At 57.8% G+C, this 19,214-nt stretch overlaps 1 protein-coding gene across 1 annotated transcript in view; it reads left to right on the top strand.

Annotated features, from left to right (window-relative positions):
* Positions 1-19,214, top strand: part of CAMTA1 (calmodulin binding transcription activator 1) — a 1,095,522-nt gene that overhangs the window by 962,913 nt on the left and 113,395 nt on the right. The window contains exon 7 of the mRNA XM_045299056.1: positions 9,983-10,136. Coding sequence (XP_045154991.1) covers positions 9,983-10,136 — 154 coding nt within the window. The remainder of the gene's footprint in view (positions 1-9,982; positions 10,137-19,214) is intronic.

Here is a 19,214-nt window from a genome sequence, read left to right as displayed (position 1 = left end):
CGGGACTGCAGTCCTGAGCGTGACCCTGCCCGGCAGGAGTTCTCTGTATCACAGGGAAAGGCCACAGCTTCTTCTCCCAGAACGGGTTGGAATGACTTTTACAGCAATTTCTAAGAAGTCACAAATTAGTTCAAGGTGAGAGTAGTCCTGGGGATGAACCAACACTCTCAGCCAAGCCCTGGCTCTGCCAAGTGCAAGGCCAACGCTACTGTCTCTGGCAAGCTCCCGGCATGCTAGAAGCAAGGGGCAGAGGCCGAATGCCCAGCTGGATGCAGCCCTGGCAGCAGCTCCCACGGCCACAGTGCCTCTTGGAGGTGGGTCTCGAGAGAAGTACCTCCCAAAGTTCTGGTCTCCTTCAGGATCAGCCAGGGGCTCCAGCCACCCATTGAAAAATCTATTTATATCTTTCAGCCCATGTTTCTCTTGGGATAATGAGTTTCCAAAGTCTGCTGCCTGCTGTATCGAGGAGGCTTGTGTTCAAACTGCCTCCCAGAACTCCAGGGGGCACCCTCAACCCTGAGCACTCGGCGGCAGGGGATATGTTCGCCTTCCTCTCCCCTTTCTACCTATAAGACTCTGATCCCATGTCTCCCCCAGCTTGTTGTTTCTTGCCACAAAACCAAGTTATCTTATTTTGAGGGTGCCCACCCCTCCCGTCCTCACTATTCCAGATGAAGGTTTCAACACCCTGAGAGCCTTCGGGGTGGTCAGCTGGTCCAGGTCACACACCTCTTGGAGTAGCCTTTTCTGGTCCCAGCAACAGCTTTGGGCCGATGGCTTCCATGTACCCCAGGGGCCATCCTTGGGCCAAGACCCATCTGTCTCCAGGGCAATGTGTTTTCTTGATTCCTCCCAGACCCCAGCCAAAGAGTCCTGGTGGCCCAGCCCTCAGCAGGAAAAAGATGTGTCCGTCCACTCCAGTAGAGACGGCAGCCTCTGGCGGCCCGACTCTGTTCTCATAAGCAACTCAGTGGCAGAAAGGTAGCCCCTCGCCTCCCACTCCACCGTCACTGGGAGCCCTTTTACCAGGTTCTCATGAGACCTCCCACTTTGTCACTCATGTCCATCCCCGGAATGGTCCTGGGATTTCTCCCTGTGGGACTTTGAAAACTATTTCAAATTACAAAGTCCTCGCCGCCAACCAGGGCGGCTCTGGCTCTTGACATCTGTTCATCCAGAAACGTGCCCGCACATCCCAGGCCACCACGCTATCAGACAGCCAGCTCTCAACCACAACGCAATGCTCTCCCCTAGCTGCGTCCATGCTGGACCTCCCAGGGATGACTGGGTAGAATTTTCCAGAAGCACCTGGAAAGTCTGAGCGGATTGGATCTTCTGGCTCTTTGCAAGCACGTGCATCGTAAAGACCAAGGGAGCCGGTAAATTTCCTGTACTCCATCCTTGACGCGCGGTCCCAGGGGTCCGGGAGCTGGCCTTGGGCCGGCTTTCTCAGCGTGCTTTTCCACTATTGGCATTTTCCCCCTAAGTTGTTTGAGGGCTAAGGTGGAAGGCAGACCAGCCCTCTACCCCGCCCGGTATGCTTGCTGGAACCCCACATCGTGTAGAAATTGTTTAACTGCATCCCTGAGACTGGGAAATTCTGGTAGCTATGTACTAACAACAGTGGCGGCGGCAGCAACACTCAGCAATTACCCAGGGTTTTTCATCTTCAGACCACTTTACCCACATTAACTAATTAAGTCTCCCAGCTGCCCTCCGAAGCAGGGAAGGGCTGCTGGCCCCAGAATCCCGTGGAGCTGGTGCTCATAGAAGGAGGGCAGCCACTGGAGGGCCTCAGGGCTCCCCAGGGCTGCTCACCTCGGCCCCTGCTTGGAGTGGGGAAGGAAGGCCATTCAGGACCCCCCCCCCAGCCCCTCACTGGGTATCACATTGAGCATGCCTGCTGACCCCAGCAAGGATGCAGGGGGTTCCGTGTCTCCTGCCAAGCTGAACTGGTGGGGGGGGGGCTGGCCCCACCCAGCACAGGCTGTGGGGCCCTGCTTCCAGAAGCACACTGGAGGCAGCTGAACCTGCCTGTTTCTGGGGACACAGGAACCCCCTCCTTCTTTGCCTACTCTCTCCAGTTTCCCTCCCCCCTTGACCCCACTGCCAACTTCAGAGAGTCGTCTGTTCCCACGGAGCAGATGCTCTGCCCTGGGTCATGGTCCCTCACCGGGTTTTCCCTCCGACCCTACTAGACCCTACAGATGATCAGGGCCTACCGGGGCCCGAGGTGTCCTGACCACTGAGGGGCCAGTCCTGTCCTACTTGCTCCTCCCCGCAGATGACCAACCTGCTCCCCTGGCGCCCAGATTCCTCCAGCTCGGATGCTGCCTGGGCTGCTGCCATGGCCAGAAGGCCTGGCACACAGCCCTTCCCAAGCCCCATCCAGCGAGCGCTGTCCTCAGAGCGCCTGGGGCCCAGAGGAGAGGAGCAGAAGGCAGATGCAGGCTCTCAGTGCAGGCCAGCCACCGTGCTGATCCCTTAATCCCAGGCGCATTTTTCCTTCCTGTGCACAGAGGTGGTAATGGCCCCAGGATCCACAATGGCCAGCGTGATGCTGGAACATGGGGCAAGCGCACAGCTGGCTCTTGTTTCTGGTACAGAGGCACCTCTGGGGACCAGGTGCTGGGGGCATTCCCCTGGAAGATCCAGATGTGGCGGCTCCAGAGAGCCCCGGGCACCCCTTCCTGACCGAAGCAGTGAGCACGCTGCCCTTCTCAGACAGCGGAGCTGCGGTCCCTTCCATCCGAGGGCCCTTGCCCTCCCCCTGCCAACTGGGAGCCCTCAGTGGGAGACCAGGGCAGGTAAAACCTGAGGCCCCCACCTTATACCTTTACCCAGAGCAGACAGGGACAGGTGTCCATCTGTCCAGGGCAGTGTGGCTCAGGACAAAGGCGTGTTCTTTGTCTTTCAGGGGGTGACTCCCCCAGGCCCGAGCTGCCTGCAGTCATCATGTACTCCTCCCTCCTCCTCCGCGGTATAGTCCACCGTCCTCAGCCGGCACGCCTTCCTGCTGAACTAAGTGCCAGATACAGGGACTCCGCTACCTCTGTTGATCGGTCTGCGGTGCCTCCGGGGTCTGCAGAAATGGGGCACAGGTGACAAAAGCAATCATCACACTAGCTTGTGGCTCTGATCACGCCCCCGCTCCCCTCCTCCCCGGTGGGGACTCTCAGGCCAGCCCACCTGCCCGAAGCAGCAATTTGGGGGGAGGGGGGGGCTGTGTACTCTTCTGACATGCTAGCCTGGCTCTCTGGGTAACGTGTACCTGCTCGCTCTCGCACACGCAGCCTCGTGCCTTCATTTTTCATGAGAACTGGCACGAGATTAATGATGGCGCCCACGAGGAAGGGAGCGCCACGCCACCCTGATTTATCGACCACTTAGCGCTGATGAAGCTGCAAACAAGAGTCAAACAGATGTTGCAGCTGCATTTTTCTTTATCAAAACCAACGGCTTTCTGCATTTTTAACCACTTCTTCCGCCGTTGTCCTGCTTACTCCACAGAAAGGGGTGTTGGAGGGGGGACCGCCCCCCTCCCTCTCGCGGGGCCGTAGGAATGTCCTGGTGCTGACCCTGGAAATGGCCAAGGGGCTGGGTGAGGTGGCTCACGTTCTGCGCTGGAGGCGACTTGCGTCCCCTTGGGCTGGAGTCTTGGGAAGAGCTGGCTGCTGCACTCTCAGATGGTTCTAGGCTTGTTACACAAAGCCTGCCGTGGGCTCTGGCAGACCGGAACTTCAGGGCTCAGCTTTCCCCTGCAAACGGGGAACGTTGCCCGCCCCACAGCCCCAGCGCCTGTTGGGAGTGCATTCTCAAAAGGAAGTCTGTGGCCTTGTGGGGGAACTCGGGCTATGTGGCGTACCGTCCTGAGCCCCTCACCTGGTTTGTCCTGCCTTCCAACAAGGGGAAGGCCAGCATGTTCATGTCCTTGTTCAGAGGGCCGGCCCTTAGACTCGTAACGGGGAATCTGTGGCTGCCCAGGCACAGCCTCGGGGATCTATCTCACTCTAGGTTGGGGGCCTGAGCGCCCCAGGGCCGGCGAGTGTTTGCTACCCTGCATTACCCACGCTGCTGCCCACTTGGGTCAGGCAGTAGGCCCAGCTCATGGGTCATACCCCGCCCCCCACGCATCCCTGCCGCACCTCTCATGGTCCATGTCTCCACCCCCACCTCCCCTCCTCTCCTCTTCCTCCCCACCCTCCTCCTGCTCCCAGGCCCAGCCCTCCAGCACTATCCTGACCCATGGCGGGCCCAGCCCAGGTCTCGCTGACTAGAGCTCTGAGAGGGATGCTTGCAGCCACAGACTTCGTTCAGTCCAGCAGAGGGGACCCCAGGCCAGCATGGGACACCGGCTGCAGCCCTAGGCTGCAAGGGAGCTCATCCCAGGCTTGTGAGCCTATCAACCTGCGGTGTGGTGGTAAGGGCTGCTGCCTGTTAATCCGGATCCCAGGTGCTGCTTCAGGCTCTCTGCCCAGCCTCCTGCCCGCCACCCTGCTGAGCACCCACATGAAGACTGTCTCCTGCAGAGCTAGGGGCGCTTTTTGGCTCAAGGCAGCTTTATTTCCCCAGTCACCTGTCATTGCCAACTTGATCAGACCCAGGCAGGACCCCCCCAGGTCCCCCTACCCACTCGTGCTAGTTGCTCATTTCCCACCACCTTTCCTTCAGACCCTGAAGCAGGGAAGCCCACAGTGACCTCACCAGCCTCGGGCACCAGGGGCCGGAGCTGACTCGACCGCACCTGATTTAAGGATGACTCCTCACAGCGGTCCTGGGGGTCGAGGGGGAAGCACCGCTTCCCTTTACAGATGTGAGGGATGGGATGGGATCACCCAGCCCATGGCGAAGAATATTGAAGACACTGTGCCCAACCAGAAGGAACAAATCTGTCCTGGAAGAAGTACAGTCAGAATGCTCCCTGGCAGTGAGGAGCTTACGACAGACAAGTTATCAGGCGGGACCAGTCTGGAGAAAGGCATCGTGCTTGGTAAGGCACAGCGGCAATGAAACAGAGGAAGACCCTCAACACGATGGATTGATACCGTGGCTGCAGGAATGGGTTCAAACCTAGCAACGGTAGTGAGGCTGGCCCCAGACTGGACACGGTTGCTTTCTGTTGTACGTAAGGCTGCTATGAATTGGAACCGTCTTGACAGCACCTAAGAACAATGATGGCTCTTCACGGAAGATTCGGGAACGTTTCCGCGACTTTTTCTTATCCTTGGCGCTCGCCTCATAGCCACAGACTGCTTTATTGTGCCCCCTCGCCCGGTTCTTCAGCTCCAGAGACCAAGGGTTCAGCATCAAAGGTCCTGTTCTTTTAGGGGAAGCAGCAGCACCTGGCACCTTCCTAGAAATGTCATCGGTCAGGGAGTAGCCTCTTGCCACGTTCTGGTATCCTGTGCCCCCAACTTGAGTGGCGAACCCCAGAGAAACACCAGGCCAGGCTGACAGCAGGCCAGCGGTCTACACCTGGTGGGCTGGGCCTCAGCCATGGTATAGCACCCACCCCACCTGCCAGTTGTCCAAGCCCGAACCTCTCTCGCTACCGGCAAGGCGGTGCACGGTGAAGCCCAGGACGCTGTTCTGCACACGCCATGAGACTGAGACATTATAACCCCAAGGCTAATATATTTCTTTCTGCCAAAAACACCCAATAAAATGTACAACTAATGAATAAGGCCACAACGTTGCCAGGAAGCGATGTGTGCCCCGAATTTCCAAAAATACCTCCATCATGCTGTGTCTTAAATTCAACCCTGAGCCAAGAAGTCGTTATTTAACATTCAGCTCTGAGTTTCAGCGGCAGGAACCCTCAGCCCCAGGATGGGAATCCACGTTAAAGTCACAATCCATGAAGCCTCTTGATTCCGCTACCTCTAATCCCAAACCTCTTTGAACCCTCAGGGGATGAGCGCTTTCTGCTCATTTTGTTAAAGGCCCAGAGAAGCACAAGTCGCTCCCGCCCCCTCCCCTCCCGCTGGAGGCTCCTCCTCGTAAGGGTTCCTTCATTAAGTGGAGTGTCCGGTGAGGGGAGTTCCCAGAGCTCTGGGCCTGTGAACTCCTGAGAGGAAGGACCCATGTGCCCTGGGGTGGGGCGGGGTGGGGTGGGGTCAGTACCCACAGCTTTCATCCGACTCTCAAACAGACTTCAGATGCAGAAAAGGTTACTTGCACCTTAACCTCCTGGGACCTGGGTTCAGGAGGGCTGCCCTGCCCGTCCTAAGCTCAAAGACAGACATCCATGGGTCCTAGGTCGGCTGTGAGCAAGGATGGGAGCTCCCCAGTCCAGTTAACCTAATTCCATTCTAACCAGTCAACTGGTCGCCGTCAGGTCACCTCTGACGTGGTGATGTGTGTTGGTGGGGCTGAGCTCTGCTGGGCTGTCAGTGGCTGGTCTTTCTGAAGAAGAGGATTTCCAGGCCTTTCTTCCAAGGTCCCACTGGGCACACTCCAACCTCCGGCCTTTCGGTTAGCAGCTGAGCGTGGTGTGTGCATTCGATTCTACCCACCACAGCAAAACACCAGCTGTTGTGGCCGCTGTGGCCAACAGGATAAGGGCCCTGCCTGCCAGTCTGTTCCCTGTGGTTGAGGCAATAGCTGTGTAGACATACAGACTTAAAATACAAACCCGGCTCTCGTCAGGTGAGGCATCAAGGAAGGCTCCCTGGAGGAGGTGGCATTGCTGGGCCTCGCAGAGCAGCAGCGTAGCTGGTTCTGGGGGGAAAGGCAGGGCTTCCTAGCATGGTGAGCCTTCCTTGTGGGTGCATGCTCAGGAGGGCGGGGGCCTTCTCTGGCGATGAGTGATAGCCTAGGTTCAGCTGCCCCTGCTTGGCCTCATAGAGCCTTTCCCAGGCCCTGGGCACTCAGTGGGACTGAGGGGGCAGAGCACCCAGTAAGCAAGGTACCCGAGGGCTTACGAGTGCTTCCTTAGTAGTCTGTAGGGAACAGTTTCGCACGTGTTGTGGTGAACATCATGGCACTGTTTGCTACAGCTGAGCCGGTAAGCGCAAGTAAAGCCATGCCTGCCTAGCTCACTAGGTCCCCACCCCTGTCCCCCATTGGGAAAGAAGCTCAGAATCCGTAGGAAGGTGCTGTGGGGTTGGGGGAGAGACAGATGCCAGCCAGGGCCTTGGAAGTGGTGGGGGTGTGAAGTTGTTCACCATGGATTAGTAAACGGCCCAGTGAGCAAGCTGGGGCTGACCCTGCTCATATGCCCAGCAGGCAGCCCTTTCATCAGCTCTCTGTCTGACACCGGCTGCCTGGCTCCCCTGGAGGTAGAGCCGGCTCAGAGGGAGCCCAGGCTGGCCTGCGGCCTGGCCCGGCAGCCCTTTGAACCACAGGATCTCCCTCAGCAGTTGGCTTTGTCACCAGGGCCTCCTACCCCAGGCACAACTCCCCGGGGAGGTCCATCCACAGGTCTGTGAGGGTCCCAGGGCTGGGTCTTGGAGGATCACCCCAGCTCCCCCGGCTACCCCATCTATGCAAGAGCATGGACAATCTATCCATCCCACCTGCCTCTGGAGCCGAGGGCGAGGATGAAATGAAATGAGAGTTAGGTTCTCACTAAGCCAAGAAAAGTGAGGCCACCAGGTGTCTTGGCATAACTGGAGCTGGAGTCACAGGCCTGGTGTCCAGCCCTGGCCCCATTCCTCACCGGGCACAGCGCTCAGGGGCAGCGCCACTTGTCAGGGCTCTGCCTCCTCACGGCTGGCGAGCGCGCCTGCCCTGCCTTTCCCTGCCCTGCCCTGCCCAGTCCTGCCTGTCTCCCCAGCTTGCGCAGGCACCAAATGAGATAATGGCTGGAAAGTGCTTTGAAAAGAATAAAGTGCCGGGCGATGTCAGGGATTATCATTATTATTAAGGAGCATGATTACCGAAATCCAGAAGAGCTGCCATTAACGAGAAGGCTCCTGTTCATGTTGATTTAATTTCCTGGTTAACTGAGCGTTGGCAAGGAGAAAAAAAAAAACTCTGTTTCAACCCTTATTGAAAATCTTTTAAAATTACGCCAGTCTACTCTTTTGCACTGGTCATGGTATTGTCTTGAATCTTAATTCATGAATGGATTGATTCCTTCATATGTTCTTTTTTTTTTTTTTTAACTCTTGCTCCAACCACACTCAGAAAAGGTAGTAGTGGGCTGTGCATCATCAGTGCCTGGGGTTCTCGGGGACCCCCAACCAACCCCCCAGGACATATGGTCCAGGACCAAGAGGAAAGAGCAGAGACCACCGGGTGGGAGGGCTTTTTCTGCAGTCTCCTGCAGGGTGTTGACAGATTGCCAGATGCTTCCTTAGAAAGCTGCAAGACAAACGAGTGAGCTGAGCCAAACCTTCTGACGGGGTAGGAGGGTTAAGCCAGGTTTTTCTGGGCTTATCCAGGTGTCATCTATAAAGAGACATGATTGCTTCTCTCTCAACAGCCCCACCCCCCACCCCCAGACCTGGTGTGGCCAGACAAGCCAGACCACCTTCAAAGACAGCCATGGCAAAGTCACGTGCTCTTTGTCTCAAAGTTTTGCTGCCCCCTCCCTGGCCTCTCGGGGTGTAGCAGCCAGAGCTGGTGGCAGGCGGAAAGGGACAGAGGCCACTTTGGATGGAACCTGATGGGAAGTAGTCGTTGGGTGCCCCGCAGTCCATCTCGACCCAGTGACCCCATCCATGGGTTACAGAAGAGAATGAATGGCCCCATAGGGTTTGCCTTAGGCTGCTGATGGCTAGGTTGGTAGTTCAATCTCAGCAGCCCCTCTGCAGAAGAAAGCTGCAGCTGTCTGCTCCCATAAAGACTTACAGTCTCAGGAACCCCGGATAGGGTTACTAGGAGTCGGAATCAACTCAGTGGCTGTGGAAGGTCCTTAGGGAAGCAGATCACCAGGTCTTTGTCCCGAAGACCCTCTCTCACCGGCATTCAGTCTGCGCCCCGTCACAGTAACCCTACAGGACAGGGTAGGATGGATGTTCTACCTGAGTTCCTGAGACTACGACTCTTTACGGGAGTAGAAAGCTTTGTCTTTCTCCCTTGGAGCTGGCTGCTGGTTTCTAACTGCTGGCCTTGTGGTTAGCAGCCTAGTGTGTAACTAGTACGCCACCAGGGCTCCTGGCTTTCAGGGATCATTTCTAACAGCAAACACCCTGGGTTGGTTCAAACCACTGGCTTTCAGTTAGCAGTACTTAGTACTTTCACCACTGTGCCACCAGTGGGAGGGGAAGCCCCGTTTCAGCAGACCTGTTCTGGGCAAAACTGCCCTCGATAGCTTCAGACCAGGATCCTCTCCACCCTTAAGCTGTCAAGGAACTGCCAAGGGGTGGGATTTCTCAAGGTGCACTTGGGAGGAGAGCCTAGAGGTGAGGGCTTGGTTGAGACAAGCACAGGCTGAGGAATGGAGGGATGGGCAGCGCATAGACACTGGGCAGCCTGGCCTCTGGGGACACCATGTTGTCTTGGGAAGCAGGGGTGACGATGCTGGGGGTTTCAGGGAGCCTCATTTTGGGGGACAGGTGCATGGAGAAGGAAGCAGGCTCGCGTGTTGCTGGAGGTCGGTCGTGTGTTGCTGGAGCTCGGTCGTGTGTTGCTGGGGTCGGTCGTGTGTTGCTGGAGCTCGGTCGCTCTCCTGTGTTGAGTTGGAAGTTCAGTCTGGCTTTGTGCACCTGATCCTTTGCGACAGGTGCACACACCTGTATGTAAGCCAGCGGTTCTTATCTGAGGCAATTTGGCCCCTAGGGGGCATTTGGGGTCTCTGGAGACCTTTCTCATGGTTACTACCAGGAGGGGGCAGCTGTAGCTGGCACGCAGCAGCTAGAGGCTCCTGCAATGCACACAGATGGGTCTGGCTCCAAGTGTCCTGCGCCCGAGAAACCGGTGTTCGGAGTCCCTGACTCTGCCTGGTCCCAGGGGGGTTGGAGGGCTGAAGTGGGGGGCCTGCCCTAGGACAATCTCTGTGCTGCCTCATGGTACCACTGTCTGTCTCTCTCCCCAGAACCCCGACATCGTGCTGGTACACTACCTGAACGTGCCAGCCATCGAGGACTGCGGCAAGCCCTGCGGCCCCATCCTCTGCTCCATCAACACCGACAAGAAGGAGTGGGCAAAATGGACCAAGGAGGAGCTTATTGGGCAGCTCAAGCCCATGTGTGAGTTGCTGAGGCGGGTGTCCCTGCTGGGAGGAGGGCGGGAGGAGAAGGGGCAGAGGCCCCATCTCGCATGGCTCAAGGTGACCCAGGAGCTGCCAGGCCACACTTTACTTGCTGAGACCCCCGCAGGCACGCCAGGCTCTACTGCAGTGGTAAGGCCCACAGTGCCATTCCCAAACTGCGGATGAGAGAAGTGGGGAGCAAAGTCACCCCCTAGCGAGGAGAGGGTTCAGTGATGCAGGCGCCTGGGCTGTAAGCAAGAGGGAAGGCAGTGGGGTGGGGGTGTCCTGGTTTGGGGGCAGAGGGACTGGCTGAAGCTGGTCTGCTCCTGAACTTGGCCATCTGTGCCCCAGCTCTGGGCTTAGCCGCCCCGTCCTGGACACGGGGTGGCCTCAGCTCCCAGCCTGGGTGGCAAATGGATGATGGTAATTGAGCCGGATTTCATTTTGTCAGCAAAGCGATGCTTTCGGAAGCATCTGTCAGGTGCAAGCCTGAATGCAAAATGCCAAATGAGTCCAGAAAGCGGTGCCGGGGCCTCGTCTCCGTGGGCGCCGAGGCCTCCTGTGCCTGCTGGTCAGCTGAGCTCAGAAAAGCCAGGGTGGTCTGCGGGGCCCGGGGAAAACAGGCCATTGGTGTGGAACACAGACCAGGGCCTCTGTGGAGCACTGACCCGCCAAGCTTGGAGCAGTGGCCTGCCATCATGCAGGACCTCGGAGGGCATACGAGTCACTAGGACCGTCTGCCCCTGGTTGGCCGAGCTGGAGGGAGGAGGTCAAAGGGCACTACCTTTCTGGGAGACAGGGCAGGGTCTGTCCCATCACTGGGGGGCCCAAGCTGAAGCCAGAGGCACTTGCAATGACCAGCTAACCCGGAGGGTCCCTGCTAGTGCTCAGGTTGGGGGATCCTCCCAGGCTCTGGTGGGGTTGTGGGTAAGGAAGTTAAGGGAGACACACTCCCCATCCCAGGAGGCTGAGGCTGGCAGCCTGGGTGGGCTGGAGAAAGATCACCATGCAGCCACCTACAGGGAGGCTCTGGACAACTGGGCCTCAGCACCACTGTCCAGACCGACAGCCAGACAGCCTGCCAGACTCAGGCTGTTCCAGAGGGGTCTTCTGGATGGTAGTACTGACCATATCCGCCTGTGCCCGATGCCCAGAGAACAAACATTCCTGACATGGTGGACACCACGCCATTGCTAGGTGCCCCCAGCTCGCAGTTCCTCCACAGGAGCCTGCCCCTCCCCTGCCTTTGCCCTGCCCCTGCCCTGCACCCTCGCCACCTTCAGCTACTCACCCCCTCATCCACCAGCCCTTCTGCTTTCAGCCCAAGCACCGCTTGGTCCTGGGACCCTGACTGCTGGCTGCAGCCCAGCCACCACCCAACCCTGAGCCTGTCTATATTCTGCAGGGGCTTTCCCATGAGCACTCCCTGCCTCAGCCAGCACCTGGGCGCCCCATGGACATGTGTTGAATGGATGAATGCAGTATGGCTGGCCCCACTGTATCCACCCCTGTAGGAGCCTGGGCAACTGGCAGAAGCATCCTCGGGGTCCCCCTCCAAGGCCAGACCAGAGGCCCAGTAAGTGAGGCCCAGGCTCCGACTCTCAGACCAGTGGATGGGCAGGGTTTTCACTTCCACTGCCCCGAGCCCCAGGGGTTTCTCAGATTTCCTGGGCTGATGGGGACTCTCCTACCCCAGGGCCTGCTCACACACTCTCTAGGACAGCACCTTGGCTGTCCCGACACAATGTCTCTGGGGACAACACGCAGTGGGGCCACGGGACAAGGGCAACGGCAAGGGTCTGAGCAGGGAGTTGTGGTTCTGAGGCTACCTCATGGCGTGACCCTGGGCCCGTCACCCACCCCTGCTGCACCCAAGTTCCCCTTCTGTGAAGTGAATGAGAGGCCCTCTCTGCTGTAGGACCACAGCACCCTGCTCCTCCAGCTCTGATCCTGGAACCCATAGGCCAAGGTCGAGGGGGCTGTGACCCTGGGGCATGGAGTCATGCCAGGTGGTGGGGCTTATCCTGGCAAAGCTGCCCATCTTTGCCCCCGAGGGAGGATACACCCAGGGAACGGGCCTGGGCTTTGTCACCTGGAGCTTGGTGTTCCCAAAATAAAGGTCCTGAAGGAAGACTCTTGCCTTGAAGGTGTGACCCACACCCCCCCACACACACACACCCGGGATTCCAGGAGCTCATTCCCCAAAGCTGTCTTCAGCGGTTACTCTTGTTGGGAGCTGTCGCAACCGTTTGCCTCAGTGACCCTCAGGAGGTAGGTGGGGCTATCTGTCCTGGAAAGATTGACAGCCTCGGAAGCCCTGTGTCGAGTCTCCGTGAGTCCAAGCTGGCTTTCTGGCAGTGAGTTTTTGGCTTTGGGGTTTATCCTACAGAAGAAGAGCAACAGGCCCTTCCCTCAAGAAGCCACCAGGGAGGCTCAGTCTGACCACTTTGTGGTCAGTAGAGCGCTTAACCAAAGCACCAACAGGGCCCCCTTTGTTTTCGGGGAACTAATTCTTCTGCTATTGAGGCGACTCAGACTCATAGCGAGTTCACCAGGCTGTTAATCTCTCTTCAGGTGCAAGCAACCTCATTTGTCTTCCCAGGATCCATTGGTGGGTTATCCCTGCTGACCTTACAGTTAATGAGTTAGGGTGTAACCCACTGTGCCAGCAGGGCCCCGGGTCTTTAGTTTGGAGTAGGGATGCTCTTCTTGGTCTCTCTCTCTCTCTCTCTCTTGTCTTGGGCAGTGCCAAGAGCTGATTCCACCTGTAAATTGGGCCCCTACATCCACATTGTCCAGGAGAAGGCATATTCCCACCTGGGTCCCAGAAAAATCTCTGGAGATTGTGTCACTAGAGATTAGCCCAAGGGATGCTCCTGAGATGCCACCACTGTCAGAGCCCCTCTGCTCCCCCAGCCTGGTCCCCCCAAACATCTTTCTCAGAGGCACCAGCTGCTCTTCCCCACAAGCCATCCCCATCCCTTCCCTGTCCCTCTCGCTGCCCGGCTACCTTTGCCTCTCCCTGCTCTCTCCCTGCTCATAGTGCCACAAAGCCTCAGCAGTGGCCCCCGAAAACCCACCACACACACACAGACACCCCCACAGGAGCCACTGTCCAGTGAAGACAATGCCACCTCCCAGGCAGGCAGGATGCTGAGCTCCGGGAACCCATGGGGGTGGACGCAAGGCCTGCACTGGGCTCTGGTGCGTCACCGGAAGGCCTGTGAGAGCCGCTCAGAAACCTGCAGTGCATCAAGAAAATTATGTAAAACTACCACAAACTCCCCATAAATCTAATAACACTGGGCTGGCTGGTGTCTCGGGAAGGAGCGCAGAGCCGTGTGCAATTACTCGGAGCGGGCACGGATCCGCGGGGCCCTGGCTGCGGACGCCCGGCCTGGGAACTGCATCTCTGGAAGCGAGCAGGAAGCTCAGCTCAGATCCAAGCTGTCGTTTCAGATCAGCCTTGAACTCCACTGAGGGCGGCCACTAACCGTGTTGGGGACGGGGTGGAATGGGGGTGTGGGGGAAGCAGAGGTGTGCGAGAGCCAGGCCGGCTGCCCGACTGGCCAGCCAAATGCATTCGCTCCCTCCCAGTCTCACATAAATCACACCCTTTCAAGGACATCACAGTTTGAGCTCCTGTTGTTTCCAAGTCCCCCTGCCCCACAGCAGAGCTGTCCGTGGCTGCATCAAAAGGTCGTGCTTATCAGTGGTAAAGGGAGACCCTGCTCCGAGGCCTGGGCCAGACCTGTTAGCGGAGGCGGGGCTCGCACCTCTCCACTACCCCCCACATAGCAGGGCAGGGCGGCCTGGCTCAGCAGCCCAGACTCCTTCCTGCTGGTTGGCCCATGACCCTTGGAATGATGCCCTTTTGTTTCATTTTGACCCAAGGTGGTCCCGACTCCTGCCATCCTTCCGGTCGCTGGAAAAGGGGGAGGAGAAGGTGGCAGGTGCGCCTCTTCCCTGTGAGGACACCACCCAGAAGTGGCAGGTGTTGCCTCCACTCATCGCCCGTTGGCCTTGATTTTGTCCTAAGCTCAGGCCTAGCGGTGAGGGAGTCGGAGAAGCACACCTTCCCTTCGCTTACCGACAGCCTCGTTGCCTGACCTCACACTTACAGCCCTAGCAGAAAGTTCTTCTGATTAAGTTTGGGCTTTCATGGTACCTACCTGGCAGTAATGAGCACCTAGGTCCCTGATCAGGTCTCTATCAGGTGGACCCCATGTGTATGTACCTGGTCTACCAGGGTGGAAGGGGGGTGTCACCTTCCCCTGCTGTTGGGGTGCTGGGTTCACTGGAGGGCATAGAGTGAGGTCGGTTAGGAGGGGGCACTCCCCAAAAGGCCCTGGGTGCCCACAAGGGGCTGAGGCCAGCCAGTGGCAACTGGTGTCCTCACAGTGGGCTAGCCCCAGGGCCAGGGAGGAAGTGGCACTCTGGGATCTGGTCCCAGCTCCCAGCCCCGGGGACAGCAGGGATAGCATGGGTTGAGTCATAGTTGGAAGGACCCCTGAGTTGGGGCCCCACATCAGCTGCCCAGCCCCTGTAACGCCCCTTATTCTCTCTCAATGCTCTCTGGGCAGGGATGAGGTCATGGGTGAGCAGCCAGCAGCAATTTGTGGTCAAAGGCAGAAGCCAGGCCTGGCACAATGGTCTTGGAGGAAGTTTGGTTAGTTCTTCTGGGGATGGGGATGTGGACAGGGGCAAGGCAGCGCAGAAGAACCCCCTGCCCCCGACAAAGATACACAGGGCCTTGGGAGGTGATTGGGGAAGTGAGCTTGGGCCACCCGTCCTGAAAATACAGAGAGAGTAGAAAAGAGGAGACCACTGGAAGACTGGGCATCCCTCCCCAGAGATGGCAGTGTGGCCTAAGCGCTCCTTTGTTGGGGTGGGGGGCTGCACAGGGCTTCAGAGCTCCCTGAGCCACCTTGCTGCCCTCCTTGTGTAAAGCAGGGCGAGCACTTTTTTTCTGCCACAGGCCGTTGGGATATTTATAGCATACTGGCCAACCATTTCATTAAGTCGCCCTGATGTGATGGCTGGAAGGGCCTCTCTTGGGTGAGGTGTGTGACCTGAGCTGGTCTTGATGATTGCATGCACCCCGTAAGGCCCGGGGGTTACTGTGGCACTGTGGGTGCAGAGTCCTTTGATGTCCGTACCCCACGGGAAGAGCGGCTTCCGAAGACCACAACCTGCGGTCTTCCTAGAGGTTGAGACCCTCAGCTTGAGCACGTAGCCTGTGCCCACCTCCACGTTAAGGGTGTGCGCACAAAAGCCAGCCGACTAGGCCAATTGTCCCTTGGTCCTTCGAGGACTTCTCCCCCATCCCCCCGCCCACCCCAAAATAGACTGTGGGCGAGATTTGAGGGTGTCTACTCTAAGCTCCACCCAGGGGAAGAAGCCACGTGGGAGGAAGCCCTGAGCTGCCTCAAGGGGCTGACAGTCTAATCCAGAAGACAAACCAAGGAGGACGAGGAGCCAATAGCCGATGCTCCAAAGCAGAGAGCAGCATTCGGCAAAATGGACATCCTGCCTTCCAGTACTTAGAAATTCAGAAAGACAAAGTGAGGGTCATCAGGGAGCTTCTAGAAAGAGGGCTGGCCTGGACCTGGGCCTTGGTGAAGGTGCAAGATTTGAAGACGGGCAGGAGGCAGAGAGGTGCTTGCCAAGGAGGATTGTGGGAGGCAGTGCTCAGGCAGGGCACAAACAGCGGTGGTGGAGCTGCGTCTCATTGACGCCACAAGGGCTTATGGAGTGTGGCGTGATGGAAATCACGCTGAAGGGAGCAGCGAAGGCCACACTCAAGGGGCAGGGCAGCGTAAGCCACATTGAGTCTGGGAGGTGGACATCGTATTGTGTATAGGGCCGTTTTGAGTGAGGGGGCAGAGGTCATGTTGCGTGGGAGTAGAGGCCAGGGTGACCCTGAGACGGGCATGTGGTGTGACTCGGGTGGGGGCAGGCTAGACGGAGTCTGAGGGTGGTAGCGACCCTGAGGAGGGTGAGAGGATGGAGTCCTTGGGGAAGACGAGCTGGGGAAGCCCACCCGGCGTGTCCGAGTAGAGCCCGTGCGGAGGGGGAGGGGGAGACAGTGTTGAGTCGGTGTTGGTTGACAGGGTGGAGGCTATGGTAAGTCGGGGAGCGGAAGCCATGCTGGATGTCAGGGGAGAGATTCTGTGGCGTATGGAGGGCGGAGGCCATGTGGAGTGGACAGAATGATGGTGCTGAGTTGGGCGGCAAAGGTCAGGTTCAGTAGGAAGTGGTAGTGACCTCGTTGAGTTGTGTAACGTGGGGCGGAGGGGTGAAGGTCATGTTGAATGTGGGTTCTGAGTACGCTGTTGTGGTCCCAAGGGACCCCGGTTCCGCCGGCACATGTGGTCCCCGTAAGCTCTCGAGAAGAGCACGCTCCTAGCCCCCATGCAGCTGTCAGGCCACCACAGACACGCCCTACAGGGTCTCCAAAGACACGAGGAAGGGCAGGGGGCTAGACACAGGTTTGTTTCCGTCCACCCTGGGCAGCGGCCCCGGAATTGGAATGCCGTTGACTGGTTAGCAGGCTCTGGTCTCTTGCAGGGCCTCAGAGACCTTGTCCTGGGTGCCCCTCGCCCTGCTGTGTTCAGCCCCCAGCCTCCCTGCCCTGCTCCCGAGGCCCCAGCTATGGCTACACAGACTCGGTGGCATCGTCGACGCGTCTTTTGTTTCCTCGTAATTTTTCAGACAAAGACCAAAGATCCAGTGAGGGGGGGAGAGAGGGGGGCGAGTGTTTATTTGTTTTGCTTTTTTGCTTAGATTGTAATCCTGGTGATTATAGAATATCAAGACGGAAAACCAACAAAGGCTTTCCTCTCCCGGCCCTGGGCCAACCTTGGTTCCTGGTCGATTAGTGCCACCTGGTGGCCAACATCCACAAACTAGCTCCAAGAGGCAGGCGCTAAGGGACCCCAACTCCCCAGACTGGCAATGGGAGACCCTGCAGAGAGGGCCCTCTGTCCTCCCCCACCTGGGGAACCGGTGTCTGGAGCATTGTGCTCTGCTCTTGTGATCCTGGAGTGCTGGGGCTTGCCGTGGGGCTAGAATGAGGAGCACCCAGGGAAGAGGTGCTGGACCCACAAGTAGACATCATCACTGGGCGGCTCCTGAAAGGTCCTTCCTCTCTGAATCTGCCGGGTCCTGCGCCATCCTCACAATCGTTCCTGTGCCTGAGCCCATTGCTGCAGCCACTGTGCCCCTCCATCTCCTTGAGGACTGTCTTCTCTCTCCCTGGCCCTCTACCAAACATGATGTCCTTCTCCCAGGACTGGCCTCTCCCGGCAACATGTCCAAAGTATGTAAGAGGAAGTCTTGCCACCCTTGCCTCAGTGGGCTGGAGAGGGGTCTGCAGCCCACCCCTGACGAGGAGGGCAGCTACCTAAGCCCCGGCTGTGTCTGGGGGGGCGGGGGGCATGTAGTTCACAGAGAGAACGGGGATGTCGCAGGGTGGCAGGTAGAGTAAAGGGAGGGCTGGAGGATGGCCGGAGGAGGAAGATCAGCCAGGGTGCAGGCTGTTGTCAGAAAGGGTCTTAGGGCTTCTTCCGTTCCAGAAACATTCACTGGGCTGCATTTCCCAGTGTTCCTGCTTCTGGGGAGAGGGAATCTCAGGATGGAGGCAGGGTCTAAAACCAGGGGAAGACCTGAGCACACCCAGGCTGCTTATCCCTGGGTCTCGGAGGGTGCCAGAGCAGCCGCTGGCCACCCAAAGCTCCCAAGTCCTCTCAACCAGCTATGGGCTCAATGCCAAGAGCAAGGGTTCCCTTGAGAGCCACTTGAGGATGGTAGAGGCAGCTTCCCGGTCCCCACCCCAGACATTCTGACTGCACAGGTCTAGCGTGGGCCACAACTCAGGGCGGTCCCGTCTGTTTTAACCCACAGCAGCCCTGTCTGACAGAGTAGAACTCCCCATAGCATCTTCCAGGCCAGCGGTTCTCAACCTTCCTAATGCCGTGACCCTTTAATACAGTTCCTCATGTTGTGGTGACCCCCCCCCCAACCATAACATTTCCGTTGCTACTTAATAACTGTCATTTTGCTACTGTTATGAATCGGATGACCCCTGTGAAAGGGACATTTGACCCCTAAAGGGGTTGCGACCCACAAGTTTAGAACCGCTGTTCTAGGCCACCCTCTTTACAGGAGCAGTCCAGCACTGAACCAGGGCACCTTAGAGGGGTCCTCGCACCCCAAACAAAACACCCTCCCATTGAGTCACTTCCACCCCAAAGCCACCCTGTAGGGCAGGTTAGAACTGCCCCCATGGGTTTCTGGGACCATAGCTCTTTATGAAAGTAGAACGCCTCATCTTTCTCCCGTGGAGCGGCTGATGGTTTCAAACTGCTGACCTTGCAGTGAACAGCCCAATGTATAACCCACTACTCCACCAGGGCTCCCTAGAGCCATCCTAGCTCAGCTTTCACTGCCATCGAGTCCATTCTGACTCATGGCCACCCTATAGGGCAGGGCGGAACCTGCCCTGTGGGTTTCTGAGGCTGTAAGTCTTTGGGAGACTAGACAGCCCTTTCTCCCGTGGAGCGGCCGATGGTTTCAAACTGCTGATCTTTTGGTTAATGGCCCACTGAGTAACCACTATACCACCAGAGCGCCTAGAGTGGTCCTAAGAACCAGGATAGTTTAAGGAGCAAGGCTTCAGGTGGAGGCTCCCCCAAGGCCAGGCCAGCCCTGTCCTAGAGAGGGGTGTCGGTCCCCTGTGAGGGCACAGGTTTCCTTGAGAACCAACTGGTGCTAACAACTGGTAGGAGGGGACCAGCGCTGGAGCTGAGGCTGAGGCTGGGAAGGCTCCCACCATCAGCACACCCAAGGATGCACAAGGAACTGCATACAGGTTTCTGGGTGCCCCAGGGCCCCTGAAGACTTTCTGTAAACCCCGAGTTACATAGCATGGCCCAGAGAAGTGTCTTTAGGTGTGGAGTCTCGCCACCCACTTGCTGACTTGAACTTGTGAACAAGGAGGGGCGGGAGCTGAGAGCAGAGATGCTCATCAAGTCTCTTGCGGGGCCTCAGAGACCTTGTCCTGGGTGCCCCTCGC

Source organism: Echinops telfairi, unplaced genomic scaffold (genome assembly GCF_000313985.2).
Source record: "Echinops telfairi isolate 266 unplaced genomic scaffold, ASM31398v2 ScPeMD7_7457;HRSCAF=8495, whole genome shotgun sequence".
NCBI lineage: Eukaryota > Metazoa > Chordata > Mammalia > Afrosoricida > Tenrecidae > Echinops > Echinops telfairi.
This window is presented reverse-complemented; position numbering and strand designations above follow the sequence as displayed.